The sequence below is a fragment of the Sarcophilus harrisii genome, chromosome 3 (genome assembly GCF_902635505.1).
Source record: "Sarcophilus harrisii chromosome 3, mSarHar1.11, whole genome shotgun sequence".
Lineage (NCBI taxonomy): Eukaryota > Metazoa > Chordata > Mammalia > Dasyuromorphia > Dasyuridae > Sarcophilus > Sarcophilus harrisii.
In genome coordinates, this window is record NC_045428.1 from 51,474,090 (window position 1) to 51,495,127 (window position 21,038).

The window sequence follows — 21,038 nt, forward strand, 5'->3', positions numbered from 1 at the left end:
CGTATTGATGCTGAACTTAGTGCAGATACCATATCGGCATAGCCCAGTGCTCCGAAGCTCGAGAACTTTATTGGCCAAGACAGTTTAAACAGTGATCAGGAAGCCAGTGAGCGTGTAAGCAGAGGCTTCCCCCTGGAAGCCAGGTAGCAGGGCAAGTGTTTTACGCTCTAAAGTCTGAAGTAGCATCCTGGAAACCTCAGGGATAGATCCGAAGGTCCCTAAATCACAGAACGCCAGGACTGGAAGCCAGGCCACTTGGAGATCACCCAAATCATCTTACCCCTTAGGAAATGCACAACTAGAGCAATGCTGAAGTGATGGACAAGGAGACACGGCCTTTGGTGGAAGGGCTGGGTCTAGGACTCGGGGTGATGTCCTAGGAGAGGCTTCTGGCAGTAGATGCTCCAAGGTGATTTCACCAGGCATTGGCTGCCTTCTTAATTAGAGCACCTTCATTCTAGATGCTCGGCTCCACCAGCCCTACTTAACCCCTCTGGATTAGAAAAACTCAAAAATCCCTTTAAAAAAAAAGTTTTCTTTGTGGTCAGTCTCCAAAAAAGAACAGTTGTTGTTGTTCAGTCCTGTCTGCTTCTTCATGACCCCATTTGGGGTTTTCTTGGCAAAGATACTGGAGTGTTTGCCATTTCCTTCTCCAGCTCATTTTACACATGAAGAAACCAAGTCAAACAGAATTAAGTGATTTGCCCAGGGTCACACAATTAGAAAATAATTAAGGTGAGATTTGAACTCGGGAAGAAGAGTCTTCTTGATTTTAGGCCTAGTGTGTCTATCCACTTCTAGGGACCATATCAAGAAAAAAAAATGGTGGACCAGCATAAATATCTCAAGGATTCTCTGAAAAAGATTCCTCCTTTCAGCTCTTGTCCTCTGAGGGTTGGACAGGGTCATGATCCTTGGGATCTTAATTAAAGATATTCCATAAAAAGCAGGGAAGAAATGTAAAGCATGATGATCACAGTGCTCCTGGAGCACTGCCCAGGAAGGGGAAGAGATGAGACAGGAGGGGACACAAAACTGCACCACATGCCAATTAAAAATCACCACTGGCTCAGGAGCCGCTTCTCACCTCGACTTGCTAGAGAGAATAACTGCCACAAAAGAACTGGAAGGAAAAATGAACCCAGTAAAGTGAATTAATTTCTTTTCCTTCCACTAAAAGATTTAGATTGGTAACAAGTGCTCACTAACAGTGAGATTCAGGAGACTTGGGAAAATTCACACAGCCCCACTGAAAACAAAACCATACATATCTAATTCCAAAAAAAAAAAAAAAATTGAACACCCAAACCAAAAAACAACCTGTGGCCACTAGTTTCATCTACATTTCCAGGCATTCTCATGTAGCCAGTCCAACAAAACACACTCGGTTCATTTCTTTCAATAATGTGTGAAATAATACAAAACTTAGAAGTCAGATTAAACTGGACAAGAGACTACACATAAAAAAACTAAATACCAAATAGTTTTGTTTTTGTTTTTTTCAACTCTTATGCTATTTTTCAAGAAGACAATTTCCTAATTATTTTGGTCACCAGGAAAACAAGTTCCCCTCTTTTTCATGGTGGGTTCTCATGAAAAGAGAATACAATTAACATAATGGGATAGGGGAGGAGGGCTGTTAATTTTGAAAATGTTCTGAACTCTGATATGAGCCATTTGGGAGGTGAATCTGGGCCCAGGATAAGAAGTTAAAGTGTTGAGATCATATCTTGGAAGAGCAGTGCTGGAAAGATTTGTTTTGTCCGTTGGTTTTTAGAAGCTTTGCTTGTGGAAATGAGTCATTTCATTATGGACACAAGGTCAAAAAATGCCCCTGAAATATTGTCCCTCCTGCCCTGCATTACCCAAATGTTCTATAAAGGCTGGGTCTGAAAGCAGAAGTCCGGTCCTAAGTGTTCTGGGAATAGACTAGTAGGATTATTCTTTGCTTGAATTTAGGTCTCCCCTTCAGATGAGTGATATTTGGACTCTGTGAGGCAGTGGAATTAGTGTCAGATAGCTGAGACCCAAGTTTGAATCCTATTTTAGATCATTGCCATCTGTGTGATGCTGGGGAAGTTACCTGAAATCTTTCAAAGCTTTATACTCCTCATTCATAAAATAGGGATAATGATGAGTTATTATAAAGTACATGCTATAGAAATGTGAATTGCTGTTTTTGTTATATTGTATTTGTTATGATGGTATTTTTTGTCCCAAGAGTTATTTTGTTCACCAGGAAAATGGCTCTCTTTCCTTTTTATGATGTTTTCACACAAAAAGAGAAAAACAAAATAACATGATGGGGTCGGGCTGGGGGTTTGGGGTGTGTTTATTTTCAAGTTGTTCTGAACTTCTGATAAGAACCGGGTGGGAGGCAATCTCTGGAGGCAAACTTTCCACAGGCAACAAAAGAGATTTCCCAAGAAATCAAAGTTAATTGATTAGATCTATTTAACTATGACTTAAGTTTTAGAACCAGTTTTTATGCATTTAATCTTTATTTTATGCCTTCTGTCTTCATTTTTATGCATTTTCATCTTTTGAAATTGGAATAGGAAATTACATTTAATTATAACACCAAAACAGAGGGTGGTTCTGAGCATCAAATGATATATTTACTGTGTTTTGCAAGCCTTTTAAAATACTCTATAAATGTTCATTATTATTAAAGCACTCATTGAAATGAAAGAACTTAATGTTCAACATTAATTTGGTCAAATTCTTTTCATAAAAGAAATAACTTGGATACAACTCAGTCCTGTAGTTCTAATTAAAATCTATGAAGTTCTATGATCTAAGGACAAAAGCCCAGGATCAACTCTTAGAATTAAAAACAGAAATGAAAGAATGACAAATGAAGGAAACATTTATACAGTCCTTTTTGGAAAATTACCAAGTAAAATGCTTTTGCCAGCTCCTTCCAATGCTTACCGAGTAGTTTTTGCATTAAATGAAATAAATACATAAAGAGGATTGGCAGAAGATCATGAAAAAGACTTCTTGGAATGGTTTTTGATATGGGCTATATACTGATTCTCTCCCCATTTTCTTATTCTTGCAGGTTGGATCTATGACATCACCCAAAAATATGATTTTTCCTTCTACATATGCGGCTTGCTTTACATGGTGGGGATGCTGTTTTTACTCATCCAACCTTGTATCCGACTAAAGGAACAACCAAGAAAAAAATACATAGAAGGCACGCATGTTTAATTTGAAATGGAAACAAAAGCTCTCAGTACCCTGTTGCTGGTTATCCCATTTGGGGCACTCTAGTAAGCGCTGTTCTGAATGCCAGCTGAGTTTATACAGATGACATGATATATCAAAGCTGGGCTATACAAGAATTTCCAGAAACATCTTCATAAAAATCAATACTTAGCTGCAATATGACCAGAGAATGAGAGAGAGAGAGAGAGAGAATTCATTTCCAAAATAACAAAAACAAACAAACAAAATCTTTACAATCACTTCCTTTTGAGCTGAGAAAAAAAAGAAAAATTTATCAGATTACTTATCATAAGCCGGCTGATAAATTGGTTTGTAAGCACAAGACTGACTAGATTTCTGAACCAACTCTTGTCTGTAGAGAATTTCTAGTATATCAATATAAAATAAAACTGGCATATGCTCAAGATTCAAGTAGTTTTATACACTTTAAAAATATTTCTACAATAAAGAAATATAAGCAATTTATATTTTTCTCAATAAATTCTGAAGATTATAATATCACTCACAAAAAAAATGATCTTGATAATACATTTTCAGTGGGGGAAATTAATCATAGGCAACTAGTGAACCAAGGGCTATTACATTTTAGGCACTTTGATTCTGATAATGCCTATTTCAGATTTAAGGGCAAAATTTAAGGTAAATAAAAACTGGGAGGGAGGGGAGTCATGGAGGGTGGGGGGAGTGGGGGTGAGGCAGCCAGTGTCATGCTTTCCTTATATTTAAAATGTAGAATCCCTTATGACCATCTCCAAAGGACAATAAACTGTTAAAAACTCCTTACCAACACAACATGGCAAAAACAATGACATGCAAAGTGATGTTTATACATGTGTGCCCCGGCAAGTCAATGATCTTTAAAACTAGCTAGATCTTCATTCTAGTGATTCCCATTATCAAGCCGATAATCCATTTACCTGTATTCCCAACAGTTTTGGGAGAGTCCCAGAGTTTAGGCTCTCCCTGAGTCGTCAAACTTAAAAACTACAAGATGCCTTGCCAGCCATCCAGCCCAGAAGCTTTAAATTGTCTTATGTGAATCCCTGGTATTGTTTGCACACAATAGAAATAGAAGTTCCATGAGACAACTTGAATTTTAGTGATATTTTTCTTTTTAAAATTTACTCAATAGCATGTGTCCAAAATACTATGTTTGCCATTTGGGGTATGAAAGAGTATGAAAATTGGATTTTCCTTTTTTTGTTTTGTGTTGAAATTTCACTAAGCCCCCTTTGCCCTAGAGATAATCTTAAATGGCAACTGAGTTTTAAGATGAAGTCCAAAACATTAAAGTGAAAAAAAAAATCCAAATTATAATAAGTGGGTTTTAGTTACATGTTTGGGAAAGGCAGTTTAATCTCCTGTTTTTGGATGGTGTTTATAGATTCTATCAATACATTTCAAGGCAAGTATTCCATGATCAAAGTAGTTTGGAAAACGCCCATCTAGTCCAAGCCTCTCATTTGATAAGTGATGAAACTGAGACCCAGGGAGAATAGGTAGCTTAATCAAAGCCACACATATCTAATTAAGTGCAAAATTGGGACTAGATGTGAGATTTCCTAACTCCTGCTCCAGTGCTTGCTGTCCTATGCACCACACAGCTATCAATATTCCATTTCTCTAAGTCAGATCTTTGTTGGATTGCAGAGTGTTCCAAAAAACCTTTTGGAAATTTCTGACTGCCTTAATTGTTTATGCATAACTTAGAACTGTACGATATTTCTACTAAAAATTTTTCCCATTACAAAGCTATTTCAGTTTCTCGGGGCATGAGAACACAGAGCAAAATGTGTCTAAGGTACTTAAATTGTGCTTGTTCATGATTATATAAGACAGAAATAGCTCTGAGAATCTATATACACATGTGTATATATACACATACATACAAGTATTTAGACATATATATGTATTGCATATCTAAATATGCTTAAATGTGTATATATGGTACGTATATACATATATATATTTAAATAACCAAATCTCATTTTAGCCAATAGTATCAATTTTCTCTTCTTCCAAACCTTTCACTAGAACTATTGGCAGATAATAACATGGACTTTTTCTCTCATTTCCATTTTTTCTTGCCCCACTCTCTGATAGAAAAGGTTGAACAGTGAAATGAACAAGAAAGAGAAAGACAGTTGATGAAAAGGGGAAACAAAGGCATTTCACCTGCTTTTAATCAAAAAGCTGCCCAATCTATAGAAAATAGATTGCATGTCATGCTCTATTTAATTCAATGCTTGTTAGAGTTACTAGTTTTGTCACTGTTAAAAGCAAAGTGACTTAAGTATTAGATCCTCTTCAGTGTAGTTAATATAGTTAGGAATATAACCAATAGCATGGAAAAAAACTACTTAATCGTTTTCGGTCATTACTTAAATTTTTCGATGAAACCAAATAAACAAGAGATGATATTGCCAACTGTATCACTGGTGCTACAGCTAATGCATTCTGATGCATATATCATTGGCTCTGTATCACCCAGAAGAAGTATAAAGATACAGATTTTTTTTCCCTAATTGCCTGTGCTTCAGCTACTTTGAAGGTCATGTTGTTCAGGTCCATATATGTTATAGTTGTTCGTTGAGTAAACATCTGGATGGGAATAATCATTTCTATCAAATTGTTAGAATTTTTTTGTTTTATAAAAAAGTGAAATTTGTTTTTAATATATTCATATGTGTTATGTATGATTTAATGAGAATGCCATAAAATTAAATAGAACACCCATGTGTGATGCTTCCTGCTGAATACATTCTATGATTTCAAATGCTCAGAAGAATATTATTGGGGGTATGGGGCTCGCTGTATATTTATATCATTTGTTTTATAATTTGTCTCTACAGATGCAAATGATTTTTTTTTTTTAGCTATGACTATGAAATAAAATTTTTCTTTTTAAGAATTCATTGTGGCTTTGTATAATTGTAGGAAGTTGAGTCATAAGTCACTACACCTAGCCAAATAGCATATCCCGGGCAAACATTCCATGTCTGTTCTCCAAAGTGCCAACTTGAAGTTCTTAGCCCAAGCCAGTTATCTGTTTTAGGGTTAGAAAATTCTTTTTAATCAGCCTGTATAACCCCAAACCACTATGGATTCTATCCAACAAAGTTTCACAGAATTTTTTGGATGGAGCCTTCTTTCAACTTGCATGATGCTCCTTAATTGACATGCAAATAAATCCAAGGACAAGATTAAAAGACCATTGTCCTCTGACTCAATTCAATAATCCTACCTTTCTTGTGCAAATATTTCCAGTAACAAAAATCACTTTTTTGAAGGACTATATTCTGGACAGCACAAATGTCACTAATTTATCTTTATAAAAAAAAAAAAAAGGTACACCTTTTTAAATTGAATGTTAAAGAGGAAGCACAGCAGAGTAAATAGATATCCAAGAGGACCTAGATTCAACTGACATATACTAAGTAGACCAGCCATTTAACTTTCAATCTTCTAGGTAGCTGTGTAAAGCTTTAAGTTCCTGGGAGGAAACTGCCTTGCTGTAGTTCCCTGTACCAGACCTTCTCAAAAGTGTGTGCCCTTGGGGGTTGCTCGAGATCTTTTCAAGATCCATGAAAGCAAATGAACAATTTTCATGATAGTATTAAGACTTTAAATTTCCAATAGGGTAAATATTGTTAAATTTTGTTCAGTTGTTTCAGTCACATCCAACCCCTCATGACTTCATTTGGGGTTCTTTTGGCAAAGATACTGAAGTCTTTTGTCATTTTCTTCTGCCATTTTCTTCTCCAGTTCATTTCACAAATGAGGAAACTGAGTCAAACTTGCCATGGAGGACACAGCGAGTACCTGAGGCCGATTTTAATTTAGGAAGTGAGAGACTTCGTGCCTGGCATTCTATCCACTGTGCACCTAGTATTGCCTTAATCCACATAAACACTTTGGGGAGTCCCCCATAATTTATAAGAGTGGAAAGAGATATTGAGACCCCAAAAGTTTGAGAACTGCTGCCCTGTGCCAGTGAATTCTCAGCCTTAATTTTATTTTAAATGCAATCATTTTTACTAGTTTACTTGTTAAATAGAAAATTGACCGGATTGCAGTCCCAGTAGACTGCAGCCTCCAATCCCCATTCTCTCATCTGCTGTGTCTTTGCATAGTTGTAGCATTTCTTGATTCATAATAACTGTGTTTTGTCAGTCAATATGTAGAACTGGAAGAATGCCCATAGCTATATTGTATTAGGTCCTCAATCAGCAAATATTTATTTTTATTATTTTACAAGTGGTGAGGGATTTTTAAAAGTGGTATAATATGGTTCCTGCTGTCATGAAGTTATAATTTATTTGTACTTGGAGAGACAAGACAGAAACATGTGAAAAATGGGGCCAGAATGTGAGAGGTAATTGTTGTTTGACAACCGTGAATGTATCTTAAAAGTTGAACCATAATTAGATCAGGGCATTGGTACCACTTAGGAACAACTAATTTGACGCCTAGTTAGCAAGACTAGGAAGCTATTTCCTTTAGCTGCTGCACCCATGCGCCTCCCACCTAGCCTATCCCAGCTCTCTTCCCTGGGAGTTTTCTAGGCCTCCAGGTATCTATGGGACTCAGTGTTCCAAGACCTCCCTCTCCATCTCCCATCCAAGAGGTCTTGTGTCTCAGTGACCCATAAAGATGACAGAAAAATAACAGGATTTGTCCTAAGGATCAGAATTTGTCATTATGGCTTGCCTCACAAGGCTTAAACGTCAAGTAGCTTAATTCGGATAATGGGAGGGTAATAGATTGTTCCTGAAGCTCCTGGAACTGAAAAGTCCAGTGGGACTGAGTGGGACTCCCTGCTGTCCCCAGAAGAAAATGGACAAATGGACTTATGGAATGCTCTAATAATAAAGGCCCTTGCAGATGAACCCTTCCAGCTCTGTCACTTTAGTGAGAAGGACATGGTAGCCCAGGGGGGTTAGTGATGTTCCCAACGTTAACTCCCACAGAGTTAACAGCCAAGGTGAAAGAAAAAAAAGCAAAAGCAAAGAAGAAAATTAGTTAAAAATAAAAATAAAAGCTGAAGAATATTAGGGGCAAGTTTCTTTGTATCTACAACCCCTAGGATGGTACCTGGCACATTATATTCATGTAGAGTTACAAATACTTGGATTGGGATGGCTGTAGTTCAAAGATAGTCTATTTTTGGAATTGAACTCCATTGTTTGGAGTTGGAAATGCTAGCATAATATAACTCACTATCTCACTTTAAACTCTAATGGCAACTGAGTTTTGAAATGAATCCTGTGACATGAGACTTTGGAGACAAAAGGTCAAAATAGGATTCATTTACCAAGAGTTACATGTTTTACAAGGTCATTTCTACAATTCTGCATTCTTATGTGAGTCTATTCTCAGTCATAAATGAAAACATCCTAATGGCATGTAAGAAGGGAATATTTGGCCCTAATAATAAGTATTTTGGGCCAATGAGAAAGGTATATTGAACTGACAAATACTTACATTTAAGGACAGTCACTGTCAAAAATGATTGTTTCTAGGCACAGGCAACTTGTCAAAAATGACAAAAATCCCCTAACTGTACAGAGTGACATCAGACCTTCTCCAATTTCTTTCCCTTAAAAAGAAGGAAAATTAACAAGGGCCTCTATGCCTGAAATGAGTCCATTTCAATCCTATAGTCCTAAATTTAATTCCTAAATGGGATTTTATTCAGGAAAAATAAAGGTATAGATCAATAACCACAGTAAGTAAAAGGATATTTATTCTTCAGTGTATGAGGGGTTTATGAAGAGGGGAATTAAAATTTACATGAGATTAAAAATTGCTCTTGCACTACTGCATATAGATCCATACACATCACTGGAAAATAATGTTTTATTGTCTTAGATACTTATGGGATATCTAAGTGGGGATCTGACTAATAAATATTGTTTGAAAGCAAGTCTATCGAACTGAAAAATAAGAATATAAGTTGTTTTTTTTTTTTAAGAACACTGATTTTCCAATATTAAAACTGTGATAGTTTCAGCAGCATTGCTGCTGTAGGCTGCTCTCCAACCATACTTCATCCTTTAAAGATAAAGTTGGAAATGTTGCCAAGCAGGTACCTGACAAGAGCTTCAGATTTCATGACCCTGTTTATACTTGGGCATAAAAGAAAAAAAAATTATTAAGAATACAAAGCAGAGTGACAAAAACTCCAGACTTTCCTAGGCTATTGCCACCTTTTCCCCTTTCAGCCCTGTATTATAATAATTCCTGAAGGCAGCAGCTGTAGGATTTCTCAGAGAGAATCACACACACATATCTATATAATTTTAAGGCTTAGTTTTACGCCAATAAGTGTAAATAAAAGAAGGGATTGCAAATCACTGGAAGCATGATGTCTTCAAATGTACTTTCTGTAAAGAAAGTTTATTATTTTTAAAATAAAGCACCACAAATCATTAATAAGGAAGAAAATTGAAATGTATTTAAAAACCAGATTTCTTCATTTTGTGTTTTCAGAGTGATTTTACATGCTTTCACATTTTCTATGTTTTCATAGTGCATCATTATTAAGCATGAGAATGCCTCATATTGATGTTTTAAAGAGTAAATATTACAAATGAAACCGTCTGCTGTTAACATTTCAGATGGACAGTTGATTCAGTCCGTATCTACAGTTCCATGGTGATATTTTGAATCATTTAAATGATTACACAGTACATTTATGTTATTTTTTGGTCTAAAGGCAGGTCACCCTTTCTCCTGTCTCCTCCTCAAAACTGGTGTATAATTATTTTGAAGGATTGCTCCTCTCTCCTTCCCTTACATACTCATTTTCAGTCAAGGTGACCATCAGGGTGACCTTACACCATCCAAAATGGCACAAGAACATAACTCGTACTTCTCGTGCATGGACATAACAGCTCAGAGTCCCACGTGTGGAGCTATCAGCATGCTGAATACAGATGTACAGAAGCAGCACTGGGGTTGGGAATGGAGCAGGGGAGGGAGGAAAGCAGAGGCCCCACAATGTTTATTTTAGCTTCCATTTTCAGTATTCTGTTTGACAACATTAGAGCAAGAAAAAAAATTCAGAATGGCCAATGTCCCTTCTCATGCTACCAAAAGTCATCTTATGAATTATTTTTAAAAGGCTCATCCTAGGAATCACCCACTTATGCTTACTAGAACCACGTTTTGTTAAGGGAAAGATTCATCTCAGGGACTTTAAGCCATGAGCTGAAAAAGGGATGAGGATGGCTGATGGTTTACTGTGTAATTAAGGGTCATGATTCCACAGTCTGACTGAGTTCTGATATTTCTGGGTAACACCTAATGGATTTTGATTTGGTTTCTGTTTGTAAACTCAATATCTTCTTAATAATTTCTCTGATCAGTAAAGGAGTAAGAAATTCTAGCGTGGTGTTCTCAAATCAAGAATGTCCCAAAAAATGAAACGATGATGAAACCCCCAGTCAAACTGAGACTTCTGTCAGTGGGAAGGTCGGGGGAGGAGTGGAGGGGCCTAGATCTCTACTGCCATTTCCTGTTTGTCATCACCATCATGTTTTTGCCGCCTCTTTCGGATCTGCCGCTGAAGCTGGAGCTTGTTGGTAAAGTACAGCTGCCTCCAGCCGATGTCTTTGGCCAGGGACTTCATGTCCTGGGTGACCGTGTCGCATGTCAAGGCCACAATCTGCTCCCACAGCTTGTCAGAGGTGCAGAGCTATTGGTGGGAAACGGAGAGAAGGGATTATATTCTAGCCCGACACATAGGTCCTCGTCCTGCTCTCCATCCTTGGCCCTGGCTCCCATCCCTTAAGCCTACTGACTAAATGCAGAATAATCGAAGGAGTGAATCAATGTCATCCATGGGCAAGGGGGAATTAATGCAGGACGTAATGCAGGACCCCCAGCGGAAACCAGTGCTGATATTTATGTATCACTTGAAGAGTTGAGAACCACTTAATCCCATTTTATAGATTAGGAAACCAGAAAGGAGGAATAACTGCAAATTGGGGGCCTGATAAATAGGGACAATAAAAAGGTCATCAGGGCTCAGAGGTCACCAATACTGCCAACAAGTCTTCTTCTGCTGTCAATCATTCCACCCTTCTACTGGCATCCATGGGGCAGGTTGCAAAAACACAGCATAGCTGTATGCAGTAAAGTAAAATGTTCAATGCTTTCCTCTACTCTTTATCTTCTTATTTATCTTGGCTACAACTGGTTTATACAGAATTGTTTGCATGTTGACTCCCCCTCAAAGGGGAACTTTAAGATCATAGACTTTTACCTTTCTTTGTATCCTCAACACTCAACACAGTACTTGGTATATAGTAAGTGCTTAATAAATGCTTTCTGACTGGCCAGCTGGTAAATAACTTTTCAAAAACATCTCACCGGGAAAGGAACAAAACACTCGAGATTATTAAATTTATTTTAAAGTCTCTATCTGATGAGCAATGTAACATGAAGAAGAAGGGCTGAATCTGAAGGAGGGGAGCTGAGAGACCTGGATTCAAATCCTGCTTTTGCCCCTTAGTAGCTGTAGGATCACAGACAACTCACTCACATCAGGGTTCAGAAGCTTATTTTCCTCATCTGTTAAGCACTGCTCTTCAAGGAGTTGTTGTAAAGGTCAGATGGACTACACACAAAAGGCTTATCAGCCTGGTAAAGTGCTCAGTTTCATTATCTGTTTTCTGGGACCTTCACTGGTTTTTAAATTACCCAGAGTTCAGTTTTCTTTTAGAGATCTTTTCATTTACCTTGTAATCATTATATGCATTATTCTCCTGCTTCTGCTTATCTAACCCCAATACAGTTCTCACAAATCCCCTGCTTCTTAGAAGCAGCATAAAACTTCGTTGTATCGGTAGTTGTAATTTTTTTACTTTCATTCCCCAATCAATAGAAACTGAATTTTTTAATCAGTTCTTTTCTGCTGTTGCTATTACTATTACAGCTCCTGGTACTATTACTGTTGCTACCATTCCTATTAGTACTACTACTATCAGTACTACTATTGCACCTATTACTATTACTACTCCTACTACTGCTCCTATTTCTACTATTACCCCTACTATTGCTCCTACTATTATTACTGCTACAACTATTACTGCTCCTATTACTATTACTACTCCTACTACTATTATTACTCCTACTCCTACTACTGCTCCTACTTCTACTATTACTGCTACTATTTCTGCTCCTACTACTATTACTGCTACAACTATTACTGCTCCTATTACTATTACTACTACTTCTACTACTGCTCCTATTTTTACTATTACTACTACAACTGTTCCTACTACTATTTCTACTCCTACTACTATTACTCTTACAACTATTACTGCTCTTATTACTATTACTACTCCTACTACTATTATTACTACTACTCCTACTACTGCTCCTACTTCTACTACTACTGCTACTATTTCTGCTCCTACTACTATTACTGCTACAACTATTACTGCTCCTATTACTATTACTACTACTCCTACTACTGCTCCTACTTCTACTACTACTGCTACTATTTCTGCTCCTACTACTATTACTGCTACAACTATTACTGCTCCTATTACTATTACTACTACTTCTACTACTGCTCCTATTTCTACTATTACTACTACTACTGCTCCTACAACTATTTCTACTCCTACTCCTACTACTGCTACAACTATTACTTCTCCTATTAATATTATTACTCCTATTATTACTGCTACTCCTCCTACTGCTCCTATTTCTACTATTACTACTAGTCCCACTCCTATTACTGCTACTACCACTAGTACTATTACTCCTGCTCCTCCTCCTCCTCTTCCTCCTGCCATTATCACTACACACACACACACACACACACACACACGTCTTCCTCCACATTTTGTCTTTGTTTCTGTTTTTGGCTTATTAGGGACACATCCCCAGAAGTGGATTGCAGTAGGGTGTGGACAGCGAAGGTCAGTTTCTTGCCTATTCCCAAAGTGGCATCCAAAATGTTTGAACCACTTCCCAGCTCTGCCAACAGTATCCTCATCTCCTTGTCTTTTTATTGGTCCCCCATCTCTAGACCAGTCTCACTCTTTTTGTCCTCTGCCAATTAACCTACTCATCTAACATGAGAGTGGGGCAAGCAAATAAAGAGTATACAAAAGAACAACATGGTCCTATATGTCTAAAGCCCAAAACAGGCTAAGACTGAAGAGCCGTGCTACAGACAACAAAAACCCCTGGATCTGGGGACTTCCTTGAGAGGCGAGAGCAATAAAGAGAGAAGAGTTGGATAGAGAAATCAGTATGATGCTCAAGGAGGGGTGGGACGCTGATAGTGAACAACGAAAAGGCTAGGGTAGTCACCCTTTATTTTGTTTATCTTTCCTGTTCCAAGGAACTAGGAAGAAGGCAAAGATGTTGGGGGGTTTTTGTTTTTTTTTTCAGGGAGCAGACTCCCAAGGCAAGTATAGAAATGAACCGACAGAGTCTGGTGGTCAAGTCCCCGGGGCCTGGACAGACTACTCCACAGGATGTGATTGCTGAACCACTCTTGGTAGCTTTGAAAGATTTTGGATGGATGACTTAAAACTGGAGGAAGGCAGAAATTGTCCTGATTTTCAAAAAAAGGAAAAGAATAGAAATTGGGGACTATGAATGAGCCTGTGAGCTTGGCTTTGAGTCTGGACTCTTATTTGAGAAGATATTTTTCCAGGAATGGTTTCTGAGCACTGAGAAAAGGGAAGCAATCATCACTAAAAGGCAGCTTGACTTCATCAGGAAGAGGATTTGCCATGCTAAATTCATTTCCTTTTGGCAGATCAGAAGGCTACTGGAACTACTTGTATATCTGGGTTTCAGCAAAGCACTTGACAAAATCTCTCATCATGGATATTGTGGATAAAATAGGGACAGATGGATTAGATACTAGCACAATTAGATGAATTCAGATATGGCTGATAATTAAACAATCTGGCTCTCGTCCTTCATTCTCAAAGAGGAGCAAAACAATAAATAATTCACTAATGAATAGGTCAACATCAACTTGGAGGGAGGTTTCTAGAAGGATGCTTCAGGGCCAATCCCTTGTACTATTCAACATTTTTATCTATGCCTTAGAAGAAACAATAACCAACTCAATTTTCTTATGCTTATAAAATCTGCAGATGACACAAAGTGGAAACAGATAGTCAACATTGAATCTAATTAAGAGCAAAATCTAAAAAGAACCTGACAGGCTAGAATGACATACCTAATAAAATAAAAATGAAATTTAATTTTAAAAATCTAGAGTTCCACACTTGAGTTCAAAATATATACATACTTTCCCCTAAGGAATAGAGCTGAACATTGCCTTAAAACAATTTCTGTGTAAAAAGTTATGGGGAATCTCATGTAACTACAAGATTATTATGAGCTTACAGAGTTAACAAAAGAATCCTAGTGATATTTATATGATGACTTGCAAATATACATTATCTCATTTGAGTCTCATAAAAAGTCTTTGAAGGAAGTGCTGTACATATTATTATTATCCCTATTTTACAAGCTAAGAGGGGTTAGAATGATGTGGCCAGAATCAAAAAGCTAGTAAATGTCTGAGGCAGAACTTATGTTATAACTACTCCATGATCAACAACATAACAGGCAAAAATAAATAAACAACAAGGCTAAGACTTCTGAACTGCACTAAGAAAGGCAGAGGGTACAGCATAGAGAGCCCATCATTCCATTCTCCTATGTCCTAATCAGACCACATCTGTAATATTATTTTCTATTCTGGGCACCTCATTTAGGAGTTCCATAGATAAGCTACTAAGGATGGTAAGCACCATAGAATATGTGTTATAAAAAATTATTGATGGAAACTGGGTATGTTTTACCTAAAGAAAGATGTAAAGGTTGCATAAGGGCTTGAGTATCTTTTTTTTTTTCAAGCTTTTTCTTTTCAAAATGCATGCATATATAGTTTTCAACATATATCCTTGCAAAACCTTGTGTTCCAATTTTTTTTCTCCCTTCCTTCCCCATCCTCTCCCTTAGACAATAAGTAATCCAATATATGTTAAACATGTGCAATTCTTATATATATATATATATATATATATATATATATATTTCTACAGTTATCACGCTACACAAGAAAAATCAGATCAAAAGGAAAAAAATGAAAAACAAAATGTAAGCAAATGATAACATCAACAAAAAAAGTGAAAATGCTATGTTGTGATTCACAAGCAGTCCCCACAATCCTCTGAGTGTAGATGGCTCTCTCCATCACAAGTCTATTGGAAATGGCCTGAATCACTTCATTGTTGAAAAGAGCCACATCCATCAGAATTGATCATTATATAATCTTGCTGTTGCTGTGTACAGTGTTCTCTTGGTTCTGCTCACTTCACTCAGCATCAGTTCATGTAAGACTCTCCAAGGCTCTCTGAAATCATCCTGTTGGTCATTTCTTACAGAACAATAATATTCTATAACATTCATATACCATAATTTATTCAGTCATTCTCCAATTGATGGACATCTAATCAGTTTCTATTTCCTTGCCACTCCAAAAAGGGCTGCCACAAACATTTTTGCACATGGACCCTTTTCCTTCCTTTATGATCTCTTTAGAATATAAACCCTGTAGAGACTCTGCTGGATCAAAGGGATGCACAGTTTGATAACTTTGTGAGCACAGTTCCATATTGCTCTCCAGAATGGTTGGATCAGTTCACAGCTCCACCAACAATGTATTATTGTCCCAGTTTTCCCACATCCCCTCCAGCATTCACCATTATCTTTTCCTGTCATTTTAGCCAATCTAAGAGAAATGTAATAAGTTGTCTTAATTTGCATTTTAAGTCTTGAGTATCTTAAAGAGAGATTAAATTTGGTCCAAAGGGAAAATCTAGGAACAATAAGTAAAGAGGAAGAAAGACTCAAAAGAAAGAAATCAATTCCCAATAAGTTAGTTCTATCCCAAAGTGAAATATGCTCTGATACTAATGTGTTCCCCTCTTGTTGGCAATGACCTGAGGCTGTAGGATGACTTTTGGGGAACCTGTAGGGGAAATGGGTTAACTTGGGTTGGATATGACACCCTCTAAGGTCCCTTCTACTTCCTAATTAGGTAGGTCAGGGTAATGAACAGATCACTGTTCTTGAAACCAAAGAAGTTGAGGTCAAATCCCACCTTTAGCTAACCTATCTGGACCTCACTTTCCTCATCTGTAAGACTACAGGAGCCTTCCTCAGTGGTCCCTTCCACTTGTAAATCTGTGATCCTCTCGAACACCTTCTGTGATTCCATAATGTGCAAAGTACATTGTGCCAGGCACTGGTTTGGATGTGGTTGTCTCAGAGGCTCCATGCCACATGGAGCACTGCTATCCACTGCTTTGGGAAGGGATGAATGTTTCATAGAATTCTTGGACTACAGTTTTGAAGCTGGAAGGGACCTACCTCATTTTATAGATAAGGAAATTGTGTCCCAAAGAAGTCAAGTATGTTCCCAAAGTCACACAGCTTTCTCAGATCTTGAAGTGTGGGAGCTTTTAAATGGAAATCTGCATGTGGTTATAGCAATATCATTGATAAGTTTCATAATAAATTCTATTCTTGTTCTTGTTCTATTTTGCTGAATTTGGGTAAATTTACTTTCAGTTATGTGTTCTTGGGTATCCCACTCTTTCTCCCCTCCTGAAGTATCTAGGTAAATACAAACTGATGTCCTAAGAAGTCACTTCAAACCAACCCCTGAAAAATATTGCCTGTTTAGCTTCCCTTAACTTTCTTAGTTCCTCTAGGTTTGACTCATGTCTCAGACTGATTGATACAAAGGAACGATGAGGTAAAGTCAAATCAGGATCTTTCTACAAATTCTCTATCCTTTTCATGAAGCAGGATGAAAACTGGAATTATTTTAATCTAAAAGACTATCTCTTTCAGCCCCTGATATGATAGAGTAAAGGAAGATGCAGTATGTATCAATGGACTAAAAAGATGTACATTTCTAAAGCTTCTCGAAATGCTATTAACCTTTGCTTTTAGGCAGTATTAGAATGATCAGTGTGATAATGGTCGTGATAATCACTGGTGATAACCACTGTCTCTTGGATGCAGCCACTAAAGCAAACTTCTTTAAATGATTACAGATCTCCTTTAAGAGGCTCTTCATAGGTCCAGAGCTTCTGTGATCAAAACAATATCATATGAAGGACCCTACTAGCCACAGGAAATCCTTCTTCACCGTGGACTCTATGCTGAATCTTCCCCACCACTTTTTGTGAGCACAACTCCCTGTTTTATGCCTCATTTGATGTCTATGATCTGAGGGCTTGTTTAAATAGAGTCGTTTCTATGGTCTTGACTTACAAGGAATTTTGAATGATTTTGATGCATGGATGGGAGACACCTTATGGAAAAGATGATTTAGAGCAGCATTTTGCTCTGCCAAAATAAATATTTTTATGATCAACAAGAAGTATAGTAGAGATTTAAATCCTGTTGCAATCATAACCACACCACCATAATAACAACAATCAGTGGTAAACTGTTAAAGTTGTTACCTGCTATTAAATATCACTTATGAGGATACTCTCAAACCACCTGTATGGATGACTCTCAATAAACTCTTGTGTTGATGGAAGAGTAGACATATGGTCCTTGGCAATTACTAATGATCTTGGTTACCTTTTTTACAAAACTTAAGACCCAAGATTTTCTCTACACCTCTGGTTATTTTCCCCATTTACTGATCTTTCAGTGTCCTCACAACTATGTGGATGGCTCCTCCTCTGTCTAGACTGTTCAATTCAGCTGCTTTTCTAATTTTTATTCTCTTTAATGCTATTTCTACTTTTCCTTGTAGCACATCAGAAACTAGTTAGGATTCAAGTACTGTGGTGCCTCCACTGGCTGTGATGGAGAAGACAGTTTGTTGTAATAAATTTTGCAAATCTCTTCCATTTCCTTTTAGTTCTTCCATTTAATCCTTAAACACCCCAGGATGCTTTTGCTTAAGTATATATTTTGCCAGGCTTGGTTTAAATTGATTTTTACCTTCTGGTGATTCTATTTTACAGATGACAATTCTGAGGTAGTAGTAAGTGTCCACCATCCTTTTTATGAGATTTTACAGACAAGCTACTACATATCTGGTGTTGCCTTTGGCTGTCTCCTCTTTGTCTGGCAGCTGTCAGAAAAAAAATTTATTAAGACACTTCTGGGTTCTTTTGGTCTCCTTGTTATTGACATTAATTTAGATTGCTTGGACTTCTGTATAAAATCATTATAATTGATATCAAATGCCATTTCTGTTATTCATTTCTGGTTTTTCAAGGCCAATTATGTGTTCTGGATAGAATGATTTCAACTGCACATTGTATTTTTATGCTTATTATTCCTTCTTGCTTGCTTTCTAATTTTAATCATAGTTCTGACTAGTCAATGGTCTGACCGTACATAGATAGCCAATTATTAGAAATTCACAATTTAAAAGGGGGAGAGACAATTAATAAAGCATTTTCTAATCAAGCAGTCTCCCAACCTCCTAACTAGATAATATCTCATTGTGACTGTTAAAATATATCATATATTAGTTATTTAAGAATATTATTTGATATTCACCATGTCGAGTGACTACCAATTATTTTCCTAGATGTGAATTTTCTGCTAATCTACACATTTTTTGGCTTCCCTTTCCCATCTATTTCTATCCTCACCTTTCTCTGTTTTATCAATGAAATCACCAAGTATCTTAGTATGTATTGATTTAATTTAGAGGGTCTTGAGTTCTTCATATAAGTTTTCTTCCTTTTCATCCTTAGCAATTGACGTTGGTACAAAAAACTGTGATTATACAGAGTAGTCTTTTTATCAATACTCCTCATCTTAGTATTGTAATACATAATGATCAAATATCACACAAAATCATGCTTCTTGCTGCCTTTGAGAGTATGATAGAATGTAACAAATTCCTTTTTTTTTCCTTTTTTTGCCTCTCTACTATACAGTAAACCAGCCTTCCAACCTTCTATTTAGTTGCAACTTCTTTCTTCTGGTTTCACTTAAAGCAAGAATGTCAAGATTAATATGATTCAGCTTCTCTGGCAATGTATCCACTTGTTATTCATTGGACAAGAATTTCAAGTTTAGAAATGGCCAAATGAAAGTTTATAAATGGTCTAAAAATGGCATGATTCTTGGCACCTGTCTTCCCCTTTCCTGCCATCTTACCACTTATATCACTACAAAGAGAGAGAACTGTTACACAGGACTCATGGCCATTCTATAAATTTTTTTCCTGTTTCATAGGTACTAAGGCCAAGGAAACCATCTCAAGTGCTCAAGCTATTGGCAATGAGCCTCTCCACATTTAGCTGATTGGTTCTCAGAAACCAGTCTTGGTCTGTTTTCTTAGACCACATCCAAAGCCTTATCAGCATGGATGAACCTGCCAGAATCTAAAATCCTCTGGCACTTGCCTTTGAGAATTCAGGGTTATAAATCATTTCCAATGGAGCAGGAATGAACTGAACCAGCTACGCCCAGAGAAAGAACTCTGGGAGATGACTAAAAACCATTACATTGAATTCCCAATCCCCATATTTTTGCCCACCTGCATTTTTGATTTCCTTCACAAGCTAATTGTACAGTATTTCAAAGTCTGATTCTTTTTGTACAGCAAAATAACGGTTTGGTCATGTATATTTATTGTGTATCTAATTTATATTTTAGTATATTTAACATCTACTGGTCATCCTGTCATCTGGGGGAGGGGGTGGGAGGGTAAGAGGTGAAAAATTGGAACAAGAGGTTTGGCAATTGTTAATGTTGTAAAGTTACCCGTGCATATAACCTGTAAATAAAAGGCTATTAAATAATAAATAAATAAAGAGAATTCAGGGTTATCTGTATGCTACGAAAAGGCATTGGAGTAAAACTCTGTGGAACATTTGGTTAATAGGAAATCGATTTCTTTCTTTTATCCACGTTGTCTTCTTCCTTTTCATAAGGGGGCATAATATTACTATGTCTCCTTTCACAAACTTAATCCTTCATATCAGTTGTCAAAATAAAATTCTGACTGCATAGGTCTGACCATGTCATTTGCCTGCTTAAATGCCTTCAGTAGCTTCTCCTTACTGCTAGCATAAAATGCCATCTCTCCGATTTGTCTGACTTCCAGACAAGATGGCTATCTGGACAAGAGGCAGACCACCCAGCTTCCACACAGCAAATATTTACTGGATGCCAACTATGTATAAAAATATTGCTGAATTTATAAATAAATCTATTTACCCTATGGATAGGGAGTTTATATTCTTCTTTGCCTTCTGTTCAATACCTAACACCGGGCTTTGAATGTATCATTGCTGTTGTTGGTCATTTTTCAACTGTCTGACTCTTCCTGACTCCATTTGGGGGTCCCTTGCAGAGATAATGGAATGGTTTGACATTTTCTTCCCCAGCTCGTTTCACAGATGAGGAACTTGAGACAAATAGGGTAAAGAGGCCTCCTTAGGGTCACTAGCTAGCGTCTGAGGCCAGATTTGAACTCAATAAGATAAACCTTCCCGGATGTCACAAGCATTTAATAAAAAATCTGCTGAATGAAATTACAGGAAAGACAAGTTAGCATCTTCTGCCATAATCAGCAGCAATCTCAGGCTCGGTTTCTACAACCAAGTTATAACATGCCCTAAATACAAGCGGCAGAGAGAAAACCTCGGAAAGTGAATGCATTTGTTTTTCTAAGGCGCTCCAATGAAACCTCAGACAGAAAGGCCAGTTCCAGCACAGATGGAGAGGTTGCTAAAATAGGATAAGCACGAGGCTCTCGG

General features: G+C 37.2%; 2 protein-coding genes across 2 annotated transcripts in view; one reads left to right on the forward strand and one right to left on the reverse strand.

Annotated features, from left to right (window-relative positions):
- The window catches only part of SLC16A14 (solute carrier family 16 member 14), a 46,378-nt gene extending 42,880 nt beyond the window's left edge, over window positions 1-3,498 (forward strand). The window contains exon 5 of the mRNA XM_003766111.4: window positions 3,065-3,498. Coding sequence (XP_003766159.1) covers window positions 3,065-3,216 — 152 coding nt within the window. The 3' untranslated portion in view covers window positions 3,217-3,498. The remainder of the gene's footprint in view (window positions 1-3,064) is intronic.
- A 6,094-nt stretch (window positions 3,499-9,592) lies between these two features.
- The window catches only part of FBXO36 (F-box protein 36), a 94,498-nt gene continuing 83,052 nt past the window's right edge, over window positions 9,593-21,038 (reverse strand). Inside the window, exon 4 of the mRNA XM_031957885.1 lies at window positions 9,593-10,933. Within this exon, the coding sequence (XP_031813745.1) occupies window positions 10,733-10,933 (201 nt within the window). The 3' untranslated portion in view covers window positions 9,593-10,732. The remainder of the gene's footprint in view (window positions 10,934-21,038) is intronic.